Source organism: Papilio xuthus, unplaced genomic scaffold (assembly GCF_000836235.2).
Source record: "Papilio xuthus unplaced genomic scaffold, Pxut_1.1 DF827680.1, whole genome shotgun sequence".
Classification (NCBI taxonomy): domain Eukaryota; kingdom Metazoa; phylum Arthropoda; class Insecta; order Lepidoptera; family Papilionidae; genus Papilio; species Papilio xuthus.
In genome coordinates, this window is record NW_013530969.1 from 2,374,897 (window position 1) to 2,398,994 (window position 24,098).

Consider the following 24,098-nt stretch of genomic DNA (forward strand, 5'->3'; position numbering starts at 1 on the left):
TTTTCCTTAATTTAGTGCTACTAAGAATATACAAAAGAAATCATATTTTTATACTAGAAAATTTCATTCACTCTGAGATTGCAGGGAAAACTATATGCGATTAAATATATTCATAAAATAGTCGATTATTTATTTATCGATGAGAAGAAATACGATTTATTCTATTTAATAAGAAACTACATAATTTTGTTCGAGAAATGGAATAATATTAATATTAACACAGCGATTATTTGGACGATTTGTAAACTTTTTTAGATGAAAAGTTTAAAAATGTATACAGATATAAAATCTACACTATTATTATATTATAAGACTTAAATAATTAAAGAGAAGTTCGATAAATAGTACAAAATATATCTTTTGTATAATAGAACTTTTTAACGTCGTAAATGTAGAAATTATAAAGGTTCATAAACTTTTTTTTTTATTTTAAATTTTAATTGGAACAAAATATTCTTTTTTTGGCCAGTATAAATATTAAAATAAGTTAGTATTTGGATGGTTTCATTGGCAGTACATTTGATAATTACTGAACACAAATTCTACATTAATATCAAGGTGTATTATTATTTTTTTGCTTCCTTAAATTAACATTTATCTTTATCAATGAAGATTTAAACTTGTTCTGGTATATTTGAAATTTGAGATAGAAATGGTGAGACACAATATCAGAGTATAATCAAATATAGTGCATAATAAAAATTCATTAAGAAACGCCAACCCAAGCTACGAAAACAGTAACATGTGAACTTAAAACACATAACATTTTTTAATAAGAAATTTTATTAAATTCGCTTTTCTTCATCAGATAAGTTTGTAGTAAGAGATACGATAGATTAAAAAATGAAGTCAAATAAATTTTGAGAGTTTGTATTGTTGTAATTGTTTTCGTCGCTTGGACCGTACAGATTAAAAATGTTTTAATATAGTCTGTTGCGAGTTGTGAGTGGAGGCACGCGCGGGCGCACGTCGCTCGGCACGGAGATCCCGCAGGGCGCGGGCGGCGCTAGCGTCGCTCGCTCTCAGGCCATATCCTCGCCTTTTCCGTCCAACCTCTTCAGCTGAAATTAATTGTAACTCGATAAGTATTACATTACTAACGAAACGTTCTCGAAATTAAAAATACTTAATTAGTAGCCTTTGTGCACATTATGTTCTACATCTATGCCAAATTTCATCGAGATCATTCCAGCCGTTTTGTAGATATCTTCCAACAAAAACATCCATACATTCACACATTCGCATTTATAAATTACCCTTTGCAAGTTTGAGAATAAAACTTTCTCATTTGTGCTAAAATATTATGGTTGCTGAAAGAGAAATGGGCTTACGCTTTGTTCAACAGTCCACGCAGTAGGTGCTGGACGTCCAGTTCGCTTGTAAAATGAGATTTATATTTAAGAAAAATATTTATGTGAGTAACAAACAACCCAAAGTACCCAAAAATAGCCAGATGGAAAGATAAAAATGTAGAGACAATTTATTTGAAGAGTGCTTGATAAATGAACGAACTAGTCTCCTTAGGAAGTGGTTTATCGTAGAGTTAGCTTTTTTGTAGATGTTGATTTCGAATTATCGTAACGTACGACGAATAAACATTGATCAAGCATCCGGTAAATTTCCTAATTATTATCTGATATGATTGTACAATGTGTTATCATTCATAAAATAGAGAGGCGATTTAAAACTAATATCTGAATATGTAATCTTTGCTGAGATTTAGGCAAACAATATGATCGATCTATTACTTATGGTAATTATTGATAAAACCGTTGACAAATAATAAGCCTTTCGGAAGTCATATAGATAAATGTATATTTTTAATTTGAAGGTTTAAATTATTTAAAATAATTCGCTTATTTAACCATATACACCTAATTTAAATCTTTAACAATTTTAAAAAAGCAAACGTTTATTTTACTCGTCAACAGATGGCGTTGAACGGTATTAACTTTGTTTTAACTACCACTTACACTTACAAGCAACATTTCCAAAGATGCAACGGAAATAAGTGTAAACGAAAAGAAGAGCAGATAAGAATCAAGACAAAAGACAAGTAAAGAGGACTAAATAAGTTTAAAATTGTTAATTAAAACAGGATCTTGTAGATCGTAGTAAAAGATTTACCTCCTTGTCGTCTCCAGCGACGGGCCTGTAGCGGGGCGGGGTGATGTTGTCGGCGGGCGGGGCGGAGAAGCCATGCACGTAGAGCAGCGCCGCTGCCACGCCGCCGGCCACCGGGCCAGCCCAGTACACCTGTATACGTATAACATTAGTGGACATTGCCTTATGGTTAGGATGGGTACAATTTACAGTGGAAGATTTTAAAGACAATGATATCAGAATTTATATCAATAACATCGGTCGTGTTGCGGACGTCTTTCAAAGGACCGGTACGACAAGATAAGACAGATATTACCAAAGCAAGTAGTTTAATGTGGCGGATTCCATGGATGTCCTCATTAATCTCTTTCAACCATTCCAACCATTTATTATTACAGCACAATCTAAGACTGATTGTTTCAATGCAAACTTCATGATCAACCCTATACATTACGTAATCAAACCAGAGATTATCTTAGGAGTTCATACTCTAAGACACCCGGAGTCCACTATATTCTATACCTACACGTTTTTGGCACTTTTAATAGCAAAAAGATAAAAAAAGAAAGAGGAAAATAGAGTGAATGTAGTGTTTTAATATCTTTATACATTTTATTAATAGTGCTTTCATTCCAATTAATTGGATTACTCGGAAAGACAGGATATTTAATAGGCCCTCGGGTACCTACGTAACTATTATGTTATCAGATATTTGCATGTAGGTGGCGCTTTTACTGTTTGCGTCCTTGTGGTAATGCAATTTTAATGGTATTGTCCCAACGTACATTGATTAAATATTTGCAATTACGATGTGGTATCTACAATTTTACTGTTCAAAAAGTAGCAAGTTGCTGTAATATATAAAATCGTATAATATCAAAGTATTCCTATTTAAAATAATTTATAGCAAAATTTGGTGCAATTCAATATTATTAAAAAACGCGTTAATAGAAGTTTACACTTTCGACGTCGCTTTTAGTCGATTAGCCTTTCAAATTTCGACGATGTTTCGCTGTTGTTGATTGGCTTGGATGTTTCGCGATTTGCCATCTTTACTGGTGAAGAAATTTTCCATTTTATCCTTTAAATTGTGTAAAATGAAAATTAGAATAATAAAATAATTGCAACTATATTTGTTAATTAAGTCATCGCTGGGTAACGAAGTGAAGGGTATAACTATAAATGGTCGTTGTTACGCCATGTGTTACTAGAAAAAGCTATGATCCAATCCTAGCTGTAATGGATGACAGGTCGTTTAGGACCGGACACGACCGACCGCGCGGCCTACACGACACCACATTAACATTATAAATTGTCAAGATAATGCCATTGTCATGAGGAATAACGGAGATTATACCGATTTCAATGATCTGCACTTTTTATTTGATAGAATTTATAAAGAACCAAATAATTTTAAAATAGCAATTTAAGTTTAGTAAGTTTGTACGCTGACAAACAGTACAATAATATCTTATTTAAAGATACAATATTATTACTGTAGCTTTGACTATTCTTAATGTTCGATTGTTAATTCTAATTAAAAAAAAAATCGATTATTTTCTCAGTTAGAAATAAGTATAATAACATACTTGTAATAAGAGATTTATTAACTAATTTCTTTTGTTTTATAACAAAGTAACTACATACATTGACAATTTTTGTCCTTATGAGTCTTGCCAAGATAGAAGGTAAAAGTCCTGGGTGGACAGTTCTACGATATGTCTACAAATTAGATGAAAGTTGCATTGACAAAGAGAGAATCTTTGTATGATTATAGGTCCCATCTCAATACAGTTATACAGGAATTAAGAAGTTAGTGTTTAGCTTACCCAGTGGTCATTCCAAACATTGGCGACGATTGCGGATCCGAAGGAGCGGGCGGGGTTCATAGCGGAGCCTGTGTAGTCTACAGCCAGCAGATGTCCAAGGGTCACCGTTAACCCTATCGCTAGAGGTGCAGTCGCTTTGCTGTCTGGTTTGTTGGGATCACATACCTAGAAATAGCACACATGGCTATTATTATTCTATTCCATGTTATAATATTAACTCCGTAGAAACTTTGTATCTTTATATACTTTGACCTATCCTACATGACGTCAATCTGTAAGTTTATGTAAGAAGATATAGCTTAGTCGCCTCTGATCATCGTATAATATTTTAAGAGCTTAAGTGATAAAACAGGTTCTTAAAACAGGAACTATAACTTAACGGTGAAATGATTTATAATTATAATTTAATTAATTAAAAAGATTTTGTGCAAAATACAATCTTGAACTTGAATTAGGTGCAGTGATCTTCATTGCCATAGACGATAGACGTTCGGTTATTGACCCTGACATTTCATATTTATCTTGATAAGATCATATCAGACAATTTATAAAGATGGCGTCTCTGATTTAATTTAGTTCTAAAACTTAATGTTGATTTTAATCTGAAGTTATTGATCTAGCGAGTTGTGAGTAGTAGTAATCTGATAGTATGGAAGACAATAGATTCAGGATGCTAAATCTTTTCGTACAGAGTAGATGGACGACATTTTTTATGGTCAGTTAGTTGCCAATTGGCGCCTTATTGGACTGACCTTGGAATTTTTAATGTATACGAAAATCTACAAAACATGAAAGATCGAATGCAAAGTAAACATAATTATCCCGCGCTGTCGCCATGGCGTATCTCTGACACTATATTAATAAATTGTCAGATAAAAGTTAGTTACGATCTGCCGACGATGTTTATTGACTCTATATATTACAAAAAAAAATCACCGTAAAAGTGTTATATCAGAACATTAGGTAATTAAGTAGATGTTTAAATAATCATAGCTTTTAGTTTTGTAATAATTTTCTATTAACGTACAAAATTATATCAATTTGTGAATTTGCTATAAAGTGCAATATTAAAATTATCATATTTACTTCACGGTACCATCGTGGTTGCCATTATTTAAGCGTACTGTTAAGCCGGGCTTAGTGAATAATCCCTAACTACCTTAGGTCACGAAATCTAACGTTCTCTCCTATTAACTTTCGGATTATTTTTACTAGTTCACTGTAAAATTTAATATTAGAGAAAGCCAAAGTCTTTTAGCAGTTTGGCTACATTTATCATAGCAGCCTATTATTTTTGTTTTAGGATAAACAAAAGAATGATTTACAATTAAACACATTTGATGTGGATGTTTTTAAATAAAGCTTCAACTCTTCGACGTCCGCTCATGATAGCTTAAACTAACCAAGAAAGTATTAGTTTTTTGGAGTTCCATTAATATATTTTAAATTCTTTACTTACACCACAAACGACGAAGATAAGCACAAATCCGAGGAAGAATTCAATCCCGAATCCTTGTAATGGCGTAACGTCAGTGCCCAATCCTGTGACTCCGAGTGAGCCCGCAGCCCTGTCCGGCGTGAAAGCCTTCAGCAGACCTGAGCCGGCCGCTGCGCCTGCGCACTGCGCGATAATATATAGTACCGCGCGGACTGGCTTCACGCGACCGGCGGACGCGAGTCCCACTGTCACCGCCGGGTTCACATGGCCTCCTGATACATGCCCGATTGCCTATACACAAAAAAGAAAGAAAATTTATTATACATAAAAATCGAACTTCCATAATACACTGGCAAACTAATCCACTATTTATTGACCATTCTTCTTTTGGTGCAATTGACGTTTTATCTTGAGTAAAAAACCGTATAATGTAACAATTATATAGTCGATATCGTCCACTAAAATCATTTTATAACTCAAAACAAATAACCAATCACAATACGTTAACATTGTAAAACACTCGTCATATAAAATTATATTTGTACCTCTATTAACGAATTACTTTTGAAAATGCTATTATTATTCGTAGAATATATAAATAGATTTTTAATCTGTTATCTAATTAACCAATAAAAATTCAATTTAATTCGTGACGTTAAATATATGCCTAAATGTGTCATCACACAGATTACTAATTAAATTAAACGGGCTAGGTTACAAGTTTTTATACAATAAACTGCGATACCTATTGCCAAATATGCGATGCCTCTCAACATACGTAACTAAATAATCAGATTAGTACTTACAGAAACAATAGCAAACACTGATAATCCAAACGCAAGTGCAATGAGTACAATATCAGGCGCTGCGGTCGAACCTTGCGCTATGTTCACACACGCGCCGCATCCGAACAAGTTCAGTAGCAAGTTACCTGAAAATATTAACTCAATTTAGTATTCTATACTACCCAGCTACATTCTCACTGAAGGTTTTTGAGTCTAACTTTAAGGTGGCACATCGCGGATTCGTTGACTACCCACACTTGAATTTCTCCCTGTGTCATGATTACCTTCACCGTAAGAGAATTTACAGTAAAATATTCAGATATTTAAATGGAAATACTATTGTAATGGTACACTATTTTATATGAGATATATTGAATATATGATTACCAATAAACTCTGCTAATATCGCTTTGATGATGCCCGAGGATGCACCAGACAGCTCGTCCAGGCCAAGTTTCCTTCCAAGTTCACCCATTTTTCTGTGGAAAAAATATTAATAAACTAATTTTAAGAAAGTAAGAAGATAGATCTACTTAATTTGGTCTTTACTTCTTTATAACAGGCTTTATACATTAGAAAGACGTCTTTAAATAATTACATTTTTAAGTGACATTTTCTTTTGTTAAATCAAATAGATTTTTGAAAATATTTGAAGAATAAAGAGTAGTATTAAGTTTACTTGGAAATATTTATTTGTCTTTTTTGTGTTATATTGGTTGCTTTATCCTTTACTCTATCTAACCGTCGCGTTGGTTTTCACTTTAAAACATCGATACAAAAACAATATTGTATTCTCAGATTTTACATCAGTCTCTCTCTGAAAACGATTATATTCTGTTCCACTATCTCGGCATTAACTGACGATAATAATTATCTACCGCATATCAAGCCAAAGCAATTTCAATTATATAATAAGACCTTTTTTTATTTAAACATCATTTAATGTGGACATACCTTACTCTTTTGTTAAGAGATTCTATTCGCTTTGACAGCTTTCGTACGACTACAGCTTTATAAAGAGATACAACTATATATACGGGAAAATAACGGATGAAATCGAGTTCCTATCTGATTTAATTCATCCGAACTGCATATCGAAACCGGTTTATCATTTCCGAGTAAAAAATTCGTGATACCACAACCTCCTTTAGTATCAAGTGACGAGGAATTGGGAATACCGCCGTGACGTAGTTATGACGATAGAGGAAAAAAATATTTAATAAAAAAAAAATTAATTGAAAAAAAAAATCAAACGTGTTAGTTACTTTCACATAAAACAAATATACAGTAAGACCATGAAATAAACGTTCCTCTGAATGTATTTTAATGTAAATTAAATTATATGTTTTTTTTATTTAATTTGAACTGATATTTCCATGTAACATTTTTAAGAATAACAACAATATCCTTTTTGGATTTTTACATATTCTTTAACAGAATTTATTGTTTTTATCATACATTTATTATTCCATATTAAGTCATCGAAGTGAATTTTAAAGCGAAATTTTCCTCGAGTAAAGTACCTTCAACTTTCATTTCTCGTATTTTTCCATATACGAAAGTAAAGTACTCGTATAATTTAAAATTGGCCAAGATTTTATTTGTACCTTGACTTTATTTGCGATGAACTTTTGACCGTGTGCTCTACAATGATGCGTATTTTACATTTTTTACGAGTACATTAATTGTGTTGCGGGATTTTTTATAGATTGTACCGGACGTAAATTAGGTAGATTAGACTAATTATACAGAAAGTGTTCGCTCTGTTTGTTGCCCACGTTTTTGATGGGACAATTCATTGACAGGAAATTAGGGACTTGTATTTCCGACAACGAGTTAGTTGAGTTGCGTTATAATTGTATTTAAATTTCAAATACATTTTCATGTTTAACTATAGGAATTGAATCTTTTTAGTTAATCAGGGTTCGTTTAAAATATAAATAAACACTTAATTGTGTTTATTTTAAAATCTTTTGCGTTTCTTGTGAAAATCTTTTGCTTTTTTCGCTTATATTCTTGAAAAGCGAAAGCACAATGTTTTTTTTCGGTATTTAAACCAACCTAACCATAAATTATAGATTTATACAAAAGTTAAAAGAGGTCGCAATGCAAAGTAAGTTATTACCATGAGTTGATTACTTGCAGTTGCATAAACATTGATTGGCATTATTCCATGCACCTTGTAGGAACAAGACTTGTGCCGTTCACCGTGACCGATACCAAAAAGAATAAAAATATGCATAACGTTTCATTACGCCTTGAGTTGTTTATTCATATGCATTTACGCCATTGATCTTTAGATCGAAGCTGCATTATCTTTATTATTCCAAGAATTAAAATAAACAAAGCTCATGGAAATATAAACATGATCGGAAAGTTTTGATTACGCATAACACAAAAATGTATAGGTTCGGAATAATTTAATATTAATATAGGAAATAAATATTAATGTAAACTTTATTTTTAAGTGTAGTTATAAAAATTGTAATTTTTTGTGCCAGATTTCGCTTAGATTGTCATGTAAATTAATTAGCCTCTAATCAATCCTCACTACAATGTGAATCAATCATGTGATACGTATTCGTAAAGCTTAATATGATAATTTATGTTGGTCAGTGTTAACTTATGTAATACTAGCTGTCGCCCACGACTCCGTCCGTGCGGTATTAAAAAAAACTTAATAAGAAGCCTATGTGTTCTTCCACAATATGCTCTACATCCCTGCCAAATTTCATCGAGATCCGTTGAGCGGTTCTGGAGATACATTCAAACAAACATTCATCCATCCATCTAAACATTCGCATTTATAATTTTAGTAATATTTTGTGTAAAGTTTGCCATAGTTGACATTGTTGTATATTTACGCATATGCTAATTGATAGGGGCGTTGTAGGTATGCGTATCGGTCCATTTTAAAATTCTAACACAAACTGACAGTACCTATATTTGGCAACTAGCAGTTGGCACCGACATTGTCTGTGCGGAATTTAAAAAAAAACATATTAATTATTATCGTATTAGTTGCCCGGGATATAGTAGCTTTGTAGTGAAAGAATTGTTCAAATCAGATCAGTACTTGCAGAACCTATTCATTTTAAAGAAACTATAAAATCTTTCCTCTTTATAATATTATTAGTATACAAAAATAATGTTAACACATAGCAATAATAATTATTAAGTTTTCCAATAAATTTTACTATTATAAGGTACAACTAAAAATACTTCACATGAAGTCATATCCAGAAATGAAATTGTTAATTGTCTAGAATGGTTGTAGTCTATATGAAAACTTTTGATAGCTTAAGTAATAAGATGTTAAAAATGGGAACGTTAGTTCCTTGGTTTCAAAGGATCATCAAGAGTTTCGGGAATTGAGGAAAAAAATCAGGTACATAATACAATACTAATTAGGTAAACCACAATTTATTATCAAGTAATTTAATTTCTCCAATTAGATAGAATAATTTTAGAAATCTTTATTCACAATTCCATCATTTGATTAAACATTGTGCGTATTTATTTCACTTTCAAAGAATTAACTATAAAATACTATCGTACACATTATAGGAATTTCTAATAAAAGTGTGTCAGTAATTTTAATAACGTGACATTCTTTTCTAAGGTCAAGTTCACATATGAAAAATAACGATTTTTACTTCCAAATCAACACGCACCCAATAATAATTACATTTGTATGCTTTGATGCTTTTTACTGTTGGTAATATTGAAATTGTACTCGGTTTGAAACAGAAAAGTATAAAATATAAGGGTTCCGTTTTTTTCCAATAAGGTACGGAACCCTAAAAATAAGTATAAATAGCTGTATTACACATAAAAGAGTTTCTATCTATCAATTTGATTATTGGAATGTTCTAAAAAGTTCTAATTAAGGGCTGTTTCAACCAAAAGTGTGAGACCATTACTTGTACGTGACTAAAAGGGTCATTATGACAACCCTATGATTATAATGACATTTTGTCATGTTAGTGTCTATGTGTACTTGTGATTGATTCACGGAACCTGGATTGTTTTTAAGAGTTCAAGGGCATTGTCGATAATAAGCCTTTTTGACAGTAAAATATTGTTGAACAATTGAATAGCGTAAGAGCGATGCCACATTTTTTTGTTTTTTAAGTTTTGATTTATCAGCAATTATGCAATATAATTAAGTAAGTATAACTAAGTTAAAATTTAACCGACTTCAAAAACAAAGAGGGTATATCTTCTCTATTTTTTGAGTCGAAAAGATCTGATCAAAATATAATTGTTTTAAGGGTGTTTATTATTCCTATTACTTAGGCGATGATCATTTTATCTTTAAATTGATACATTTAAATTATTAGCGTAAAAAAATAAGGATATAATAAACTGATTAATTGAAATGTAGAAAAAAAATTAAAAACGTATTAACATTTCCTCGCGTGTATTCATCATTTTGCTACTCAATTTACGCATAATTGTGTCATCTTGCTCTAAGTAGTTGTATAAGTATAGATGGCAGATTACCTAGCAATTATTATGTATGAGTACTGTTTAATATTTTAATCAAGCAGGCATTAGCACACACGGACAAAAATAGCTATTTCCCCTGAGTAAACTCCCGCGTGGTCAGAATATAATTTGCTTATAAGAATAACAATGTATTCTTTGACAATGCACAACAGTTCGGATGTATTTGGCGTCTGTCCTTTAAGCCAGGGCTAAACTTTTTCCTTTGGGACTTTGCAACTCTTTTGTTTTATACGTCTACAAGGTGAGATATCGTTTAAAAACAAAGAAGTATTTACGTTGACTATTTTAAATTTGGAATGCACAAAAGATAATGTAGCCTTTAGGTACTAACTTTGAGTGATATATACATTGATTATTTGTGCTACGTGCTGGAATGAGTAAACATGACTTGATATATAATAGTATGGAAAATAAGTAGTAAAATATTAGCATTTAGCATAGGATTTTATATTAAGAGAGCTGTTTGCTTATTCTGGGTTCTGCATATTATAGAATGTCGATTAACTATTGTACAAGCAATTAAAAGATTACCTACTGTGAATATGTTAAGAATAAAAGTTGCTGAAGGAATGGTTACGGCTTACAATATTTAGAAATACTGACTACATTTCGGATTTGTTGTTATACAACATTTAAAATAAGCTCAATAACTTAGCCTAAAGATTAAGCTATTGAGCTTATTTGAATAGCTGTTCGAGCTTGAGGTAACATCTTACAATCGCAATATATGCCTTAAAACACATAAGTAATTCTTTAATGGAGTGTTCATCAAATGAAGTTGTATGAGATAAACATTTCTAGCACACAGAGAACAAGTAAGAGGCACACTTGTTAAACAAGTTAAATATTTGGTACAATTTAAAGTATCAAATATAAAGAGATGTTTAAGATGGTGCGTTAGATTAAATTCTTCGCTTAAGCAGTTTCAAAAATGGCGTTAATAATGTTACATTTTTTATCCTCAAAGTGGACAAAGACCTTCGTTTAGTAATGGAAGTCAACGCGTGATTCGCGTTACAACAAAATGGCGTCGATAATAACTCAGAATAAAACATTTGTTTTGGACGCTTGATAAAAAAATGATTATGGTAAAAAATGTATCTTTTTGCATGCACAATAGTTTTTTTATAACTTTATGGTATTGGTAGCAGTAGTCCACGACTACGTTCGCGCGTAATAAAAAAATAGTAGTCTATGTGTTCTTCCAGATTATTTTCTATATGTATGGCAAATTTAATTGAGATCCGTTCAGCCGATTCGGAGATACCTTCAAATAATCATCCATCCTTTCGCATTTATAATATTATTAAGATTTTACAGTGTTCCATGAATCGAAGACAAAGACATGACGATGGATGGACGAGTTTATCGATATCGGATATAAAACTTTTTGGATAATTGATTAAAAAAGGTTTAATATATGTTTGAAGAAATTTTTAGAATTGTTAATGTACATAAAAAAGTATTATGGAATGTTTCATTTAATCAAGACAGTTTAATCATGATATTTGTATTAATCAAACGGATTATTCCATTCATTTTATGATGAATGTTTTTTCTAGTAAAATCATGATATAGTTAATGACTAATATCAGAAATGTAATATGCTAAATCTCAACTGGACTGAACAAATAAATTGTATAATATTGTAGATCACATACTATGAAATATATAATTTGTCCTTTATATCTCAATAACAAGGAATGTAGCAAAAAAAAACAAACTTTAAATACCACATTTGTTTACTGTAGTTTCTGACTATATGATTGTTGTTATATGTTGGTACTAGCTGTTGCCCGCGACTCCGTGCGCGTGGATTTAAAAATAAACTTAATAAGTAGCCTATATATTTTTCCAGGTTATGTTCTACATCTACACCACATTTCAGCGGTATCCTTTGAGCATGTTCCGGAGATACATTTAAACAAACATCCATCTATCTATACATTCACATTTATAATTTTAGTATGATACTTATTCTTATTTCGATGTGTTTCAACTTTATTTTATGGAATATATTTCTGCTGTTTCTTTTACGTAACTTTGGAATTTTCAAACGTCACACGATATTATTTTGTCGTTATCAGTAGTGCAATATTGTTAAGAGTATCTAATCCTTAAGTTTAGATTATCTTCATTGATAATTGTCATTATTGATAAATCGAAAAAATATATGCGATAGACATACATACATGAAACACGCGCAGGTGCACTTATAGTAAGAGAGAGATATAGAGAGAGAGAGAGAGAGAAAGAGAGAGAAAGAGAGAGAGAGAGAAAGAGAGAGAGAGAAAGAGAGAGAGAACGGTAGTGGACTACAGATTTTTATTTAGCATAGTTATTTCCAAAGTGGTCCAATACTCCGTGGGCCGACTGATATCCAAGGAAGACTCGATAGGCGTACGATAACGGGTGTAAATTAAATGTTTAAAAAGTAATGCAGCAGGAGTTCACCGAAATTAAAATAAAAATTTCGAAAAGGGTGTATAAGGGTTGAAAAAAAATTATGAATACCTCTGATTTAGTGCTCACTTTTTTTTCAAATATTGTCTTTTATAGACAAAATAGTGCGAACTAACTTAAAAAGAAAATGCATGCAAAATTCTACATAGTTGCGTCTGCTTCCTTTTACCATATAAAAAGTTACCCAGAAATGACGTAACGCGATTCATTGTAATTGAAGCACAAGATAAAAAACGTTTTTTTTTTGTTTTCGTAAATGGCTTACGACGTAATCAAACACAAAAAAACAAAAGGAATAATCCAATGTGACGATGAGAACCTTCTTAGGCACGCAATTACTGATTGAATGGAAGATTAATATGGACAATTTGCCTAGATCTTATGCAAATATCAATTAATTATGCCACGAATAGGTATTGCAGAAGTGAAGAATAAACGCTTCGCTATAATTCTGCGAGATCCCTTAAGAGTTTTAATTAAGGAACGAATAATCATTGATTACTGGCATTTTCCTTTAAAAATATTCCTCCAGTTTTATCAAGGTGCATTTTCTTTGTGCTGCTGTAGCAAAAATAGTGTTAAGAAGTAGACAAGCGACGTTTTATTTTGAGTTTCCTCCGGCCTAAATATGAAAAGATTGTCATCTCTTTCATTCTCTATGAAAAAAACTGAGATAGTTTTACATTTAAGACTCTTCCTACACAAGGAAAAGTCGAATGTTAAGGATACGTTGGTATTAGTGAAACAAAGTATACTTGCATCGAGTGAGCTATATATCCTTTTAGTTCATTATCCTAAAATAGAACAATAACAATATGAATTGCTACAACTAAACGAAATAGACCATCTTGATGGACATAGATTGTTGTAATTTTCAAGTTTATTTGTCGTCCAGTAATAGGCAACTGGCAATAAGGTAATAGAGCGCTTCCCCGGAGGCCGCCCTGCCCACAGTCATGTCCGCCTGGTATATTCCATTGTAGTTAGCAAAATTATTTTATATTATGTATATTTTATAGGTTTAGTAATTTTAATTAATTTAATTTTCACATTAGTTAACAAATTAATTGTCATGTTTACTGCTATTTTAATTTATATAATTATAATTAAAACGAACCGACTTTCTGTAACTGTGTTAAGCCAAAATAATTATTACAATTATTATAAATTGAAATGGAGAGGGTTGAACAACCCTACAACATTTCAAAGTACGTATGAAATATCAATTATTTGCATTATTAAGGATTGATATAATTTAGAGTTCGGCAACTGCGTCGAATTGAAATTAACCTTGTTGCTTGAAAAGGAAGGGAACCTGTTTCTACTGCGGTTTGAAGCAAAAAATTGAGACAAGTCATTACAGAGTCATGATTCACACTATCCGTCGACTAATAGCTTACCAACTAAACCATTTACATTATACATTGGATATCTAAAATACTAATTAAAGAATCATAAAAGTATATTTATCAATATGTTTAGAACGGCTTTATTTCTTAAAATCATAAGATCTATAAATTAATTGTTTGTATTGTCAAGTATTGTTACTAAATCCTCATAGATTGGGCAAAGGACAATAAAAATTCTGCACATTGACCATAGATATGACTTCATTTTTTTGATAACGCCGAAATCAAAGCTATAAATTTTTCATACAAGCGTACTGTTTTTAATATTTTGTAATATCCATTTTGGTACTAAATCTATGTTTAAATAATTTCAGTAACCTAAGTTTTCCAAAACAAATTACAATCAAAGTACTTTACAAAGTACAGGACCGAAAATGATATTTGAAAAAAATCCAAGTTAAAAACCTTAAGAAGCGAGGGATTCCGGAAGAGTTTCAACACAACTTATGTAAACTTTTTGGACATAATAAGTCTTAATCATCGTATCACAGGTTTACAGAAAAAATTCTATAAGGTTCTCTTTTGTCGGTGTTGAAATAAGATGTTCACGTCGTTGCCGCGATCTGAGCAAACATTTGTGTCACGATAAAGCGCCGCCGTGATAATGAAAGTAATTATTTACACACTAAATGAATTTGCCATCGCATACCATGGACCTTCAAAATGCCACATGCCTTTATGATAATGTTTGAAAATGACATAAGATTAATCCCGCGAAAGAAAAGCAGATTTACTGTGTGTGTTTAGTTTTATTACTGTGTACGGTAGCTTCACTATTCATCTTAAAAAAGTAACGTATCGTAAGAAATCTTTTCTGCCCGACTAACAGAAGGGTAATAAAGAATGAATTGCCACCAAATTGATTTAAGTGAGTAGACGCGTATTTGTGTAACTAAAGCCTTAGGTGCTAAGAAAAAAATGTATTGTAAAACAAGGACAGGATTTGATCATTGATCGCAACAATTTCCAACCTTAGATAATACGTACAGATCAAAGTAGGTATTTAATTTTGAAAATATACCATTGTTTATTAACTAAAAGTTTGATAGAAACCGCGGCAATGGGTACCAGTAAAAGATGTAATGTTATTATTAAAACTCCGCAAAAGCAGCAATTGCCTGGCACTATTTAAGGACTACACTCGAAGTCAAACGATTGTATTTGCAAGTATATATTACGTCCAGTGCCTACATTTCTGTGGTTTACGAATATTTAGTATTGCAGGTACATCAACAGTTTTATCCTATCTAATAACATTGAGTTCAGAATTAATGAATAAGAAGAGCAAAAGTTAGCTGTGATCAGAATATTTTTAAAAATTTTAAAAATCCGAATCCAATTAATCTTTTTTTTACGCGGCAACTTTACCAAAACATATTATGTAATGTAAAAATGTAGTTTTCGAGGCTATTTAGCTAATTTAATTTTATCAATATCTCATAACTATTTTATTTTTATATAAAATATTACTAAAATAGTTTTTTTTTTCTAAGATAAGAGTCTATTATTAGCAATGGGTGTTTGAAGTATTTTTGCTTTCTTATCACAGATTGAAAGCTATCAATAAAAATAAACAGTTAAGATTTCTCTGATAAATTTTACAAATAGGCTTGATGGAAATACCTTTACGCCTTAGTTATCTATGATATACGTATGGGTACAGACTATATCTATAAATATACATACTTATTTAGCTCTTGTTAATCATGATATTGTCATTATTTAGTTTACAAAAATGTTTTAAAACAAATCTAAATAATGATCTATAATTACGTGCGACCTCTATTCAACATTAAAAAAAAAACAAAAGCGTCTAATTTATGGTTTGGGAATTCACGGGGACTTTGACTTTTGTAGCAACTGAGTTAGTTGCTAAAAGAGTTAAAGCTGTATCCTGTACCCCTGGTATTTCCTACTTTTTATTTAAAAGGTAACTATTTTATAAAACTCATTCAATTATTTATTTTGATCATTGTACCAAACATTTAATAGTATGAGGTCATTGTTCGACTATGAGTCGGCGGAGGGCCTATCCATCACGCCTACGAAGTACCAGCTCAAAAACACTTCGTAAGACGTAATTTGTATTAAATAACCTGTCTCATTCATTCAAGCGTCGTTAGAAAGGGATGTGGGATAATTTTTTATTTACATCTGACAAAATAATGAAGTCACGGGGCTCTGCGGAGCGTAACCCTATCTTTTTCCGGCACAATTCTCAGTATACAATTATGGTCGATTACCAGCGTTCGTGATGTAAGAACACCTTTATAACTAGTGAAGAGGTCCCAAAAAAAACTACATGATTACTCTACATTCGGAGAAAAGTGTTCGTATTGTTAAATTTAATTTGTCTAATTTGTAGCTAATCGGCTACATTATTATTACTGTATAAAATTGTCTATGGTTCGTTGTAATCATAAGTGACTTAAGTTTTTTCTTTTCCTTTAATAGATTTTGAGGTTATGCATTGGCAGTGTCGTCTTTTATTTCTCGCCTTAGTATCATACTTATAATATCGTTTATTATTAACGGATTATTTAAATAATATAGTTTTTCCTAGTAAATCTCAGTTATACTATGTAATTGACCATGTAAAAACCTACAAGCATATATTACATGATAGAGTCATTATTATCTCATTTTTATCTGAGTAATATAATATTAGTTCAATGCTAATGATATAGGCATTCAAGTAGACCACAAACTTTAATAACATTTAAATATAACATCTTTATTGTTTTAAGAATTATTCAAATTTTTTTATTTTTCCGATATCCGATTTTTGGCTATTGCTGGACTACAATTCCATATTTTATTAAGACATGATGTAACAGTACGCTAGTAATATATTATACTAGACTGAAAAAAACCTTAATAGCCTACGTGTTCTTTCAAACTTTGCATGGTTTTACACCATGGAAAATTTCATCGAGATCTGTAGAGTTGTTCTGGATATACCTTCAAACAAACATCTATCCATCTAAACTTTCGTATTAATATTAGTAAGGTTATGTAATACAAGAATAGTCACTGCGTTTATGTTTTTGTGGTTAAATTTACAGTTAAAAGACTGTCTGTCTGTTACAAGGCTATAAGTGAGGCGTGAATGAATTTATTTTGTCATCGTCGTATTTGTGTAGTTGTAGCGAGCCACCCGTCACCATGTTAACTGTTTTACATGTACCAAACGTATTTATGTACAGTTAAGTAGCTTTAATTAGAACGCCATAAAATTGACACGGACCTTGACAAACTATTTGAATACAATGCTATTTATATGTAACGTAATTTGTCTGTCTTGTCGTCAAATGAGGAAGTTTAAAATTTCAATTTGTTTTTTTAAATTACTTTTAATTTTATTGATAAAAACTTGTTGGATAATGTTACTTATCGTTTTCGGTAAAATAAATACGGCCAATAAACTTTTTATTTATGACCATTTTAAGTTTTAAAACTTTATCTAAAGTTAATAATCAGTAATTTAAACTTTTTATTTCTAAACCCCGACTTAAATAACACTATGAATGTGGTTACTTATTTTATACCTTTTTTTTCAAAACAATTGTAAACTTTTGCACGTAACAAAAGTTGAAGATGAGCCAACAACATAAATTGTAGCTATCACGCTCTGGTCTCACATATTTTGACAGCATACAATCGTGAGCCACGTTTATTAAGTTAAATTAATTCAAATATTCCTGGTAACATACCAACACTTGGGCACCAGGAATTTACTAGTAAACTCCAACTAAAGTATATTTCATTGAAGATGGTATAAAGAAAGCTTCTGAAGCTATACACAAGAAAAGTTCTGAATTCAAATGTATGTACTGCAAAATAATTTACTTGATACAATTTAAAACAAAAAGAACATCGTAGGAGAAGCTGGTCAATTTAACAAGGTTCTTCTGTATCTTTGGAATTTTTCTCGTATACATTCCTTAATTTTGGTGCTTACCATAAGGTAAATGCAATTATTTTATACTTTGTCGTTTGACGTGAAATTATTAAAGCTGCTATTATTGTTATTTTGAATGTAATAATAAGTAATAACTGTTTAGGAAGTGAGATGTGCGTGCCGCAGGAACAGACAGGGCTCCGTGCCAAGCCGTGCCAGAGACATCGCTCGCTGAATTTCACGCAACTAACCTACAATGATACCTATTAATTCTTCCCAATAAAAAAATATTCGAGGATTTTAGCTTTTGTCATCTTTCTCGAGATCTTGCAGTAAAACTAATTAGTTTAAAATCCATTGTTGTTTAAGCCAAAAATGCTTTTTCTTTAAATTTATTAATTTTGAAAATACACTAATTTCGGGATTAAATTCTTAGGTATTAGAATTGAGGGCGAATGATTTATACAATTTCAGACAAAATTTATATTAGGAATTAAATCAAATAATTTAAAGAAATAACTTGATAACCAATCAACTATATACCTCGATGCTGTATTTTTAACCGACTTCAAAAAGAATAAGGTTAATCAATTTGTCTATACTGGTGAATATTAGTATGAAGCGATCCCACTCTACGTCCGTACGTTTGTTGTAACTAGAAGCTAGTAGATAATTGTTGACAGTCATTTCCGCAGATTGTCGGACAGCTGCACTAATTGCACAGATTATCCTCAGACTATCATATAATTTCTTAATAACCTATTCAATACCACAAAGATCGCCGAATCAAGCTATCATATTATTTACAAATAGGGGTTTAACACAAAAAATATGATCATCAATGGCCAGTAATCAATCGCAATTCAAAATTATTGTTCTTACAGACACCGGCAATGTAATAAAACGTCGTAAAACTTTTCGGCACGTTTTGAGCTTAATAAGCTCAGTGACAAAGATAACTTATCACCTCATGTCCTCATCGCGATAAACATATTAAGGTAAATTCATAAAATAAAAGTACAGGCTGGTTATTTCTACATGTATGCAATAGTTTCAAAAAAAAGCACAAGAGGACTGACTGTGACTAAGTTATACTCTGGGTAAGAATAGGAATCAAAAGACTTATTATTCAGTTTGATTGATTAGACAATACTCAATTCTATTCTTTAAAAACTTCCCTACTATTATCAACTCTTCCGGACAATTTTGTACTGTTTGCTTTTAAAATGGAAATGAAGACCGATCGCATAGTTTTTTATAATTATAGAGCCAAAGGTAGTAATCCAAAATAACTTATTTGAATTTCAAATTATTTTTCAAAGCAGGCAGTTAGCATCAAGGCCGCGAAGCGATGGAAAAGCTTACGGTACGGTGCCGGACGTCCGGTCCGCGTTTTCATACATCTTTTTACGGCAGTCGACCGGCGCGCCCTACCGCGCTATTTATTAACGTTAATTAATGCCTGACAGAATAATCTATACGCTGCGCTTTTTAGCTAATTATATTAATCTATACGCTGCGCTTTTTAGCTAATTATATTAATCTATACGCTGCGCTTTTTAGCTAATTATATTTCATTTGTTATTTTAGTACAATGGATTTATTTAAGTTGGCTTAAAGTGCCAAAGATCTTTTCATCCCCTCAACATTATTAAGAATATTTTTTAACGTCAATAGCTGGTTCTTGTTTATATGATAAAACTTAGTATTTATTCTGATCAAGCAAACCTATGATCTCAAATACTTCATTAAAAATAAAACCTACTATATGTTATCATTATCCTATGGAAAATCTTGTACCATTCATTATCGTAATATTTACGATGTTAAAATATATAAAAATATTAGCTACATCCTGTTTCTATTAACATTAAATGTATAACATAAATAGAAGAACTTCGTTTGCATACATCAAAATGTTTATTTATAGCATCGATTAATTTACTTTATAAAATAAATAAAATCCCGTATGAAATAGAAAGTATAAACAAGGTCATATCGTGTCCCATTTTTTCTATTTACTGAGGCCGGTAGTACGACAGTAGCTGTAATCGTTGCAAACTTATCTGCGATGATAACATGTTAAATATTTGCTCGCTCGTGCAAACGTTTTTGTTATATTTGCGAGAAGCAATATCAACTTACTGGATACTTTTTAAACCATCTACATAAAATGTATGTCCAATGTTGGCATAAAATCGTCCTAAACTAATCAATAATTTTCAATTGTTAGATGAGAGAACATTTTAAAAGAATCACTCCATTGGGTGTGTGTGTTTATAATTGGTTAAGGCAATTTTTTTTAATTTTTTTTTGGAAAAGCATTAAGTGTTGAGAGCAGAATTAACATTATACCAAAGACGTGGCATACTGACCTTAAATTTTGCCTTAAAAAAAATAGACGTAAAAGAGAAGAGAATATCGCGGGAAGTTAACGAGATGTAGTCCCGAATAGATAGTATGTAGTTATAGCGATAGTTTAATATATGGGATAACGAATTTTGCCAGAATTTATATTGGAAATTAAATAAAGGTTCGTATTTAGTTACTAGCTGTCGCCCGCGACTCCGTACTTTTAAGAAAACTTTATTAGTGTAGCCCACCCATCCATCCAAACATTCGCATTTATAATATTAGTTAGTTATATAAAATTCGAAAAAAAAAATAGTATGCTATGTCCCTCTCCTGGTTCTAAGCTACCTCCTTATCAATTTTTAACCATATCGATAAAGCCGTTCTTGAGTTATAAATAGTGTAACTAACACGACTTTCTTTTATATATATATAGATTATACTGTTCCAACAAATCTATGATCTCAAATACTTAGTTCTATTACTTATCTAGTTGGAGTATGTAAAGTGGTTGTCTTCGTGAACAGGTTAGATTCGTTACGGCTGTACAGAGGACGGACGAATGCGTTATTCAATTGCTATCATTGTTCACTCGTTGAGATTTCACGCTATGTCGACAGGGTTGTCACTATCAAGAAAAACTGGGCCATTATTTCATTGAGATATTGTTACAAGGATTTTCCTATTTATTTCTTGTTATGAAAAGATTACACTTGGAAAACAGAAGTTATTTTTAAACGCCTTCATGTTACAATTTTACCGCGTATTGAGATCGTTTAAAAACTAGTTGATTTTGTAGGATTAGTTGAGGTCGTGTATTTTAGTTTTTATTTTATTTATTAGTAAAATATTTAGGGCTATGTATTTATAGTTTGTGTAAAATACAACATAAATTTACCGATCAAATAAGATACTAACAAAATAGGCTGTTGTGTTATAAAAAATTAGCTGTAGCTGCGGCTCCGTCCGCGCGGAATTAAAAAGATATTATAAGTAGCCTATGTGTTCTTCCAGTCTATGATCTATATTTATGCCAAATTTCATCGAGATCTGTTCAGCCGTTCTGGAGATACCTTCAAACAAACATCCATCCAAACATTTACATTTATAATATTAGTAAGATTATTCTAGTATTTTCCAACGTCACGGTTAATGTATTTAGTAATATGGTCATATGGTTTGAATACACCTTTAAGTAACAATGTATGATATGCATTGTTTGCGATCAGATCATCAAAGCAGTTACAGGTGTTTGTAATACTGACGAGCGATAAAAATACAATTTGTTGCGACAATAATCCATGTTCATTGATGATAGCCGATCAACGTTAAACCGCTGATTTATGATGGATTCAATACCTTCAATATCTTTACATGAATAATCTTAATCAAACGCCGAATACGTTATGAAAAGAACTTTAATATTTTTTGGTAATAAATTGGTAATTTTTTTAGGTTACTTTTGTTTTTAATTTTGAGCAATTATGTTAATCTGAGTTAACAATTTGAAAGTTATACTTCAACTTTTTTTAATAACTATACTTATGGTCATAACTAACCCCAAGCAAAGCACCAAAGTAGTATATTATGCATTGCTACTTTTCCACAATTACCAAAAAGGACTTGTTTTATCCAATATCAAATCTTACTTCTTACTAATATTATAAATGCGAATGTTTGGATGGATGGATGTGTGAAGGTGTCTGCAGAACGGATGAACGGATATCGATGAAATTTGGCATACATATAGAACATCAACTCTGGAAAAACACATAGGTTACTTATTATTTTTTCTTAATTCCGCGCCGACGGAGTCGCTGGCGACTGCTAGTCCGTAATAAATGATGCACATATTTTTTGATGTTAATCATTAATAATTTTATATCACATACGCTATAAAATTTATCAGTGAATATAAAATCAAACTTCCTAAAAGTGCCCACCCTAACATAGATTGCCTTATCCGAAATTTCCGTCAATTTGTCACTTAGCATATTCTGAGACAAGTTTTTATCAAGAGTGTGTGAAAATGATGTGACAATACACAATAAGCAATAATTTGTTTATTTTGTATGTGTATACGAGTAAAAAATGACTTGGTAATTTTCAGGTTTCAATGCCATGAACGATTTATGAATTTTTTATTATTATATTGTTCGTGTTATCTTACATATTTGCGGTAAAACTGATTGAATTTCTTGAATTACTAATGATTAAGTAATCTTTTTAATTAAAATATTAATAGTTTATTAGTAATAGTTTATAAATGATATAATAGTAATGTTAAATTTACTTTTACGAGAAAAAAAAATGTTTTCTATTTAATAGATTCTCTTTTGACTTTTGTATTAGCTGTTTTACTATCACCCACTTAATTTATTTAATAGAAAATGAGAATCAATAAACGAAAATGTTTTATCTTATCTAATCCAATTTATCAAATAGAAAACAAAACATCTCCATGACCCCATTGTAATGCAATCGCAATAAAGCAATAAACAAATACGACTAATATCTAAAATATTCGGTATAATAGATTTGTGTGGTTTTGGTGGTGTGATTTATTTGTCCGGATTACATGTAAAAAGAAAATACTTAAATGAAATTCAATGCAATAATTTTTGCAACAATTTCAAATTTATATTATAAGTGAAGAATTCATTTATGAATTGGAAAATTGCGTAAAATTCAATGGGCTTTTCAAGACTTACCCTTTACGAAAACTTCAAAATCACTCCTAAACTTTAGCTCGACGTGATTTAAATCGTTATGTAAAATATCTGCACAATATTTACACTACTACTGAACTTTTATAGTAGCAAAATATTAAAAAAAATAAGTTAGTTCTCGTTATTATAATAATTCCGCGAGTGCGGCCACTGCGGTTGATGTCGCGCGTTTTTGTCAGTGATATTGTTTGAATTCTAGATTTTGAACTGTCCGCCCTGTAGTAAGATTGATTTCCGGTTTTGGGCGTTGCAGCGACATCTATTGAAGATTCGGGTAAGCCCTTATTTTTATTTATTTCTGCGCCATCTATCATCAGATAGTGAGCACATTTAATTTGTACTTTGCATATTATAGTCCACACGTTGGTCATCATAAATCAAATTTCAATAATCATCGTTTTAACCGATTTTCTAAGATCATTCAGAAGATTCATTTTTTGGAGAATTTAAGTAATTCACTGCCTCAGTACAGAAATTATTATGTTAAGTTGCAGCATTTAAAAGGAAGTTTTTAATGTTAAATACCGAAAAAAATAGACTCAATAAAATTCAAGTATCTATTTTAGAATTAAAGTAC

The 24,098-nt window shown here is 31.2% G+C and overlaps 1 protein-coding gene across 2 annotated transcripts; it reads right to left on the minus strand.

Annotated features, from left to right (window-relative positions):
* Positions 1-337: 337 nt before the first annotated feature.
* Positions 338-23,706, minus strand: Prip (aquaporin prip). Of its 2 annotated transcripts, none has more exons than XM_013311734.1 (7): positions 7,110-7,177; positions 6,543-6,634; positions 6,177-6,301; positions 5,392-5,661; positions 3,933-4,097; positions 2,128-2,256; positions 338-1,061 (listed from the first exon to the last, which is right to left on the minus strand). In XM_013311734.1, the coding sequence occupies exons 2-7, from the start codon at positions 6,628-6,630 to the stop codon at positions 1,023-1,025; spliced, it is 816 nt and encodes a 271-aa protein (XP_013167188.1). In that variant the 5' UTR covers positions 6,631-6,634; positions 7,110-7,177; the 3' UTR covers positions 338-1,022. The 2 variants fall into 2 exon arrangements, with proteins under 2 accessions (XP_013167188.1, XP_013167187.1); XM_013311733.1 differs by lacking the exon at positions 7,110-7,177 and adding an exon at positions 23,504-23,706 and having other exon boundaries at positions 352-1,061.
* Positions 23,707-24,098: the final 392 nt, after the last annotated feature.

Bases quoted from the DNA above. Each gene is read 5' to 3' on its own strand.
- Prip (XM_013311734.1), bottom strand. From the start codon at position 6,630: ATGGGTGAACTTGGAAGGAAACTTGGCCTGGACGAGCTGTCTGGTGCA. The intron at 5,662-6,176 runs GTAAGTACTAAT...TTTTGTGTATAG, and splicing joins CAGTGTTTGCTATTGTTTCT to GCAATCGGGCATGTATCAGG. The intron at 1,062-2,127 runs GTAAATCTTTTA...AATTAATTTCAG, and splicing joins TCGCTGGAGACGACAAGGAG to CTGAAGAGGTTGGACGGAAA.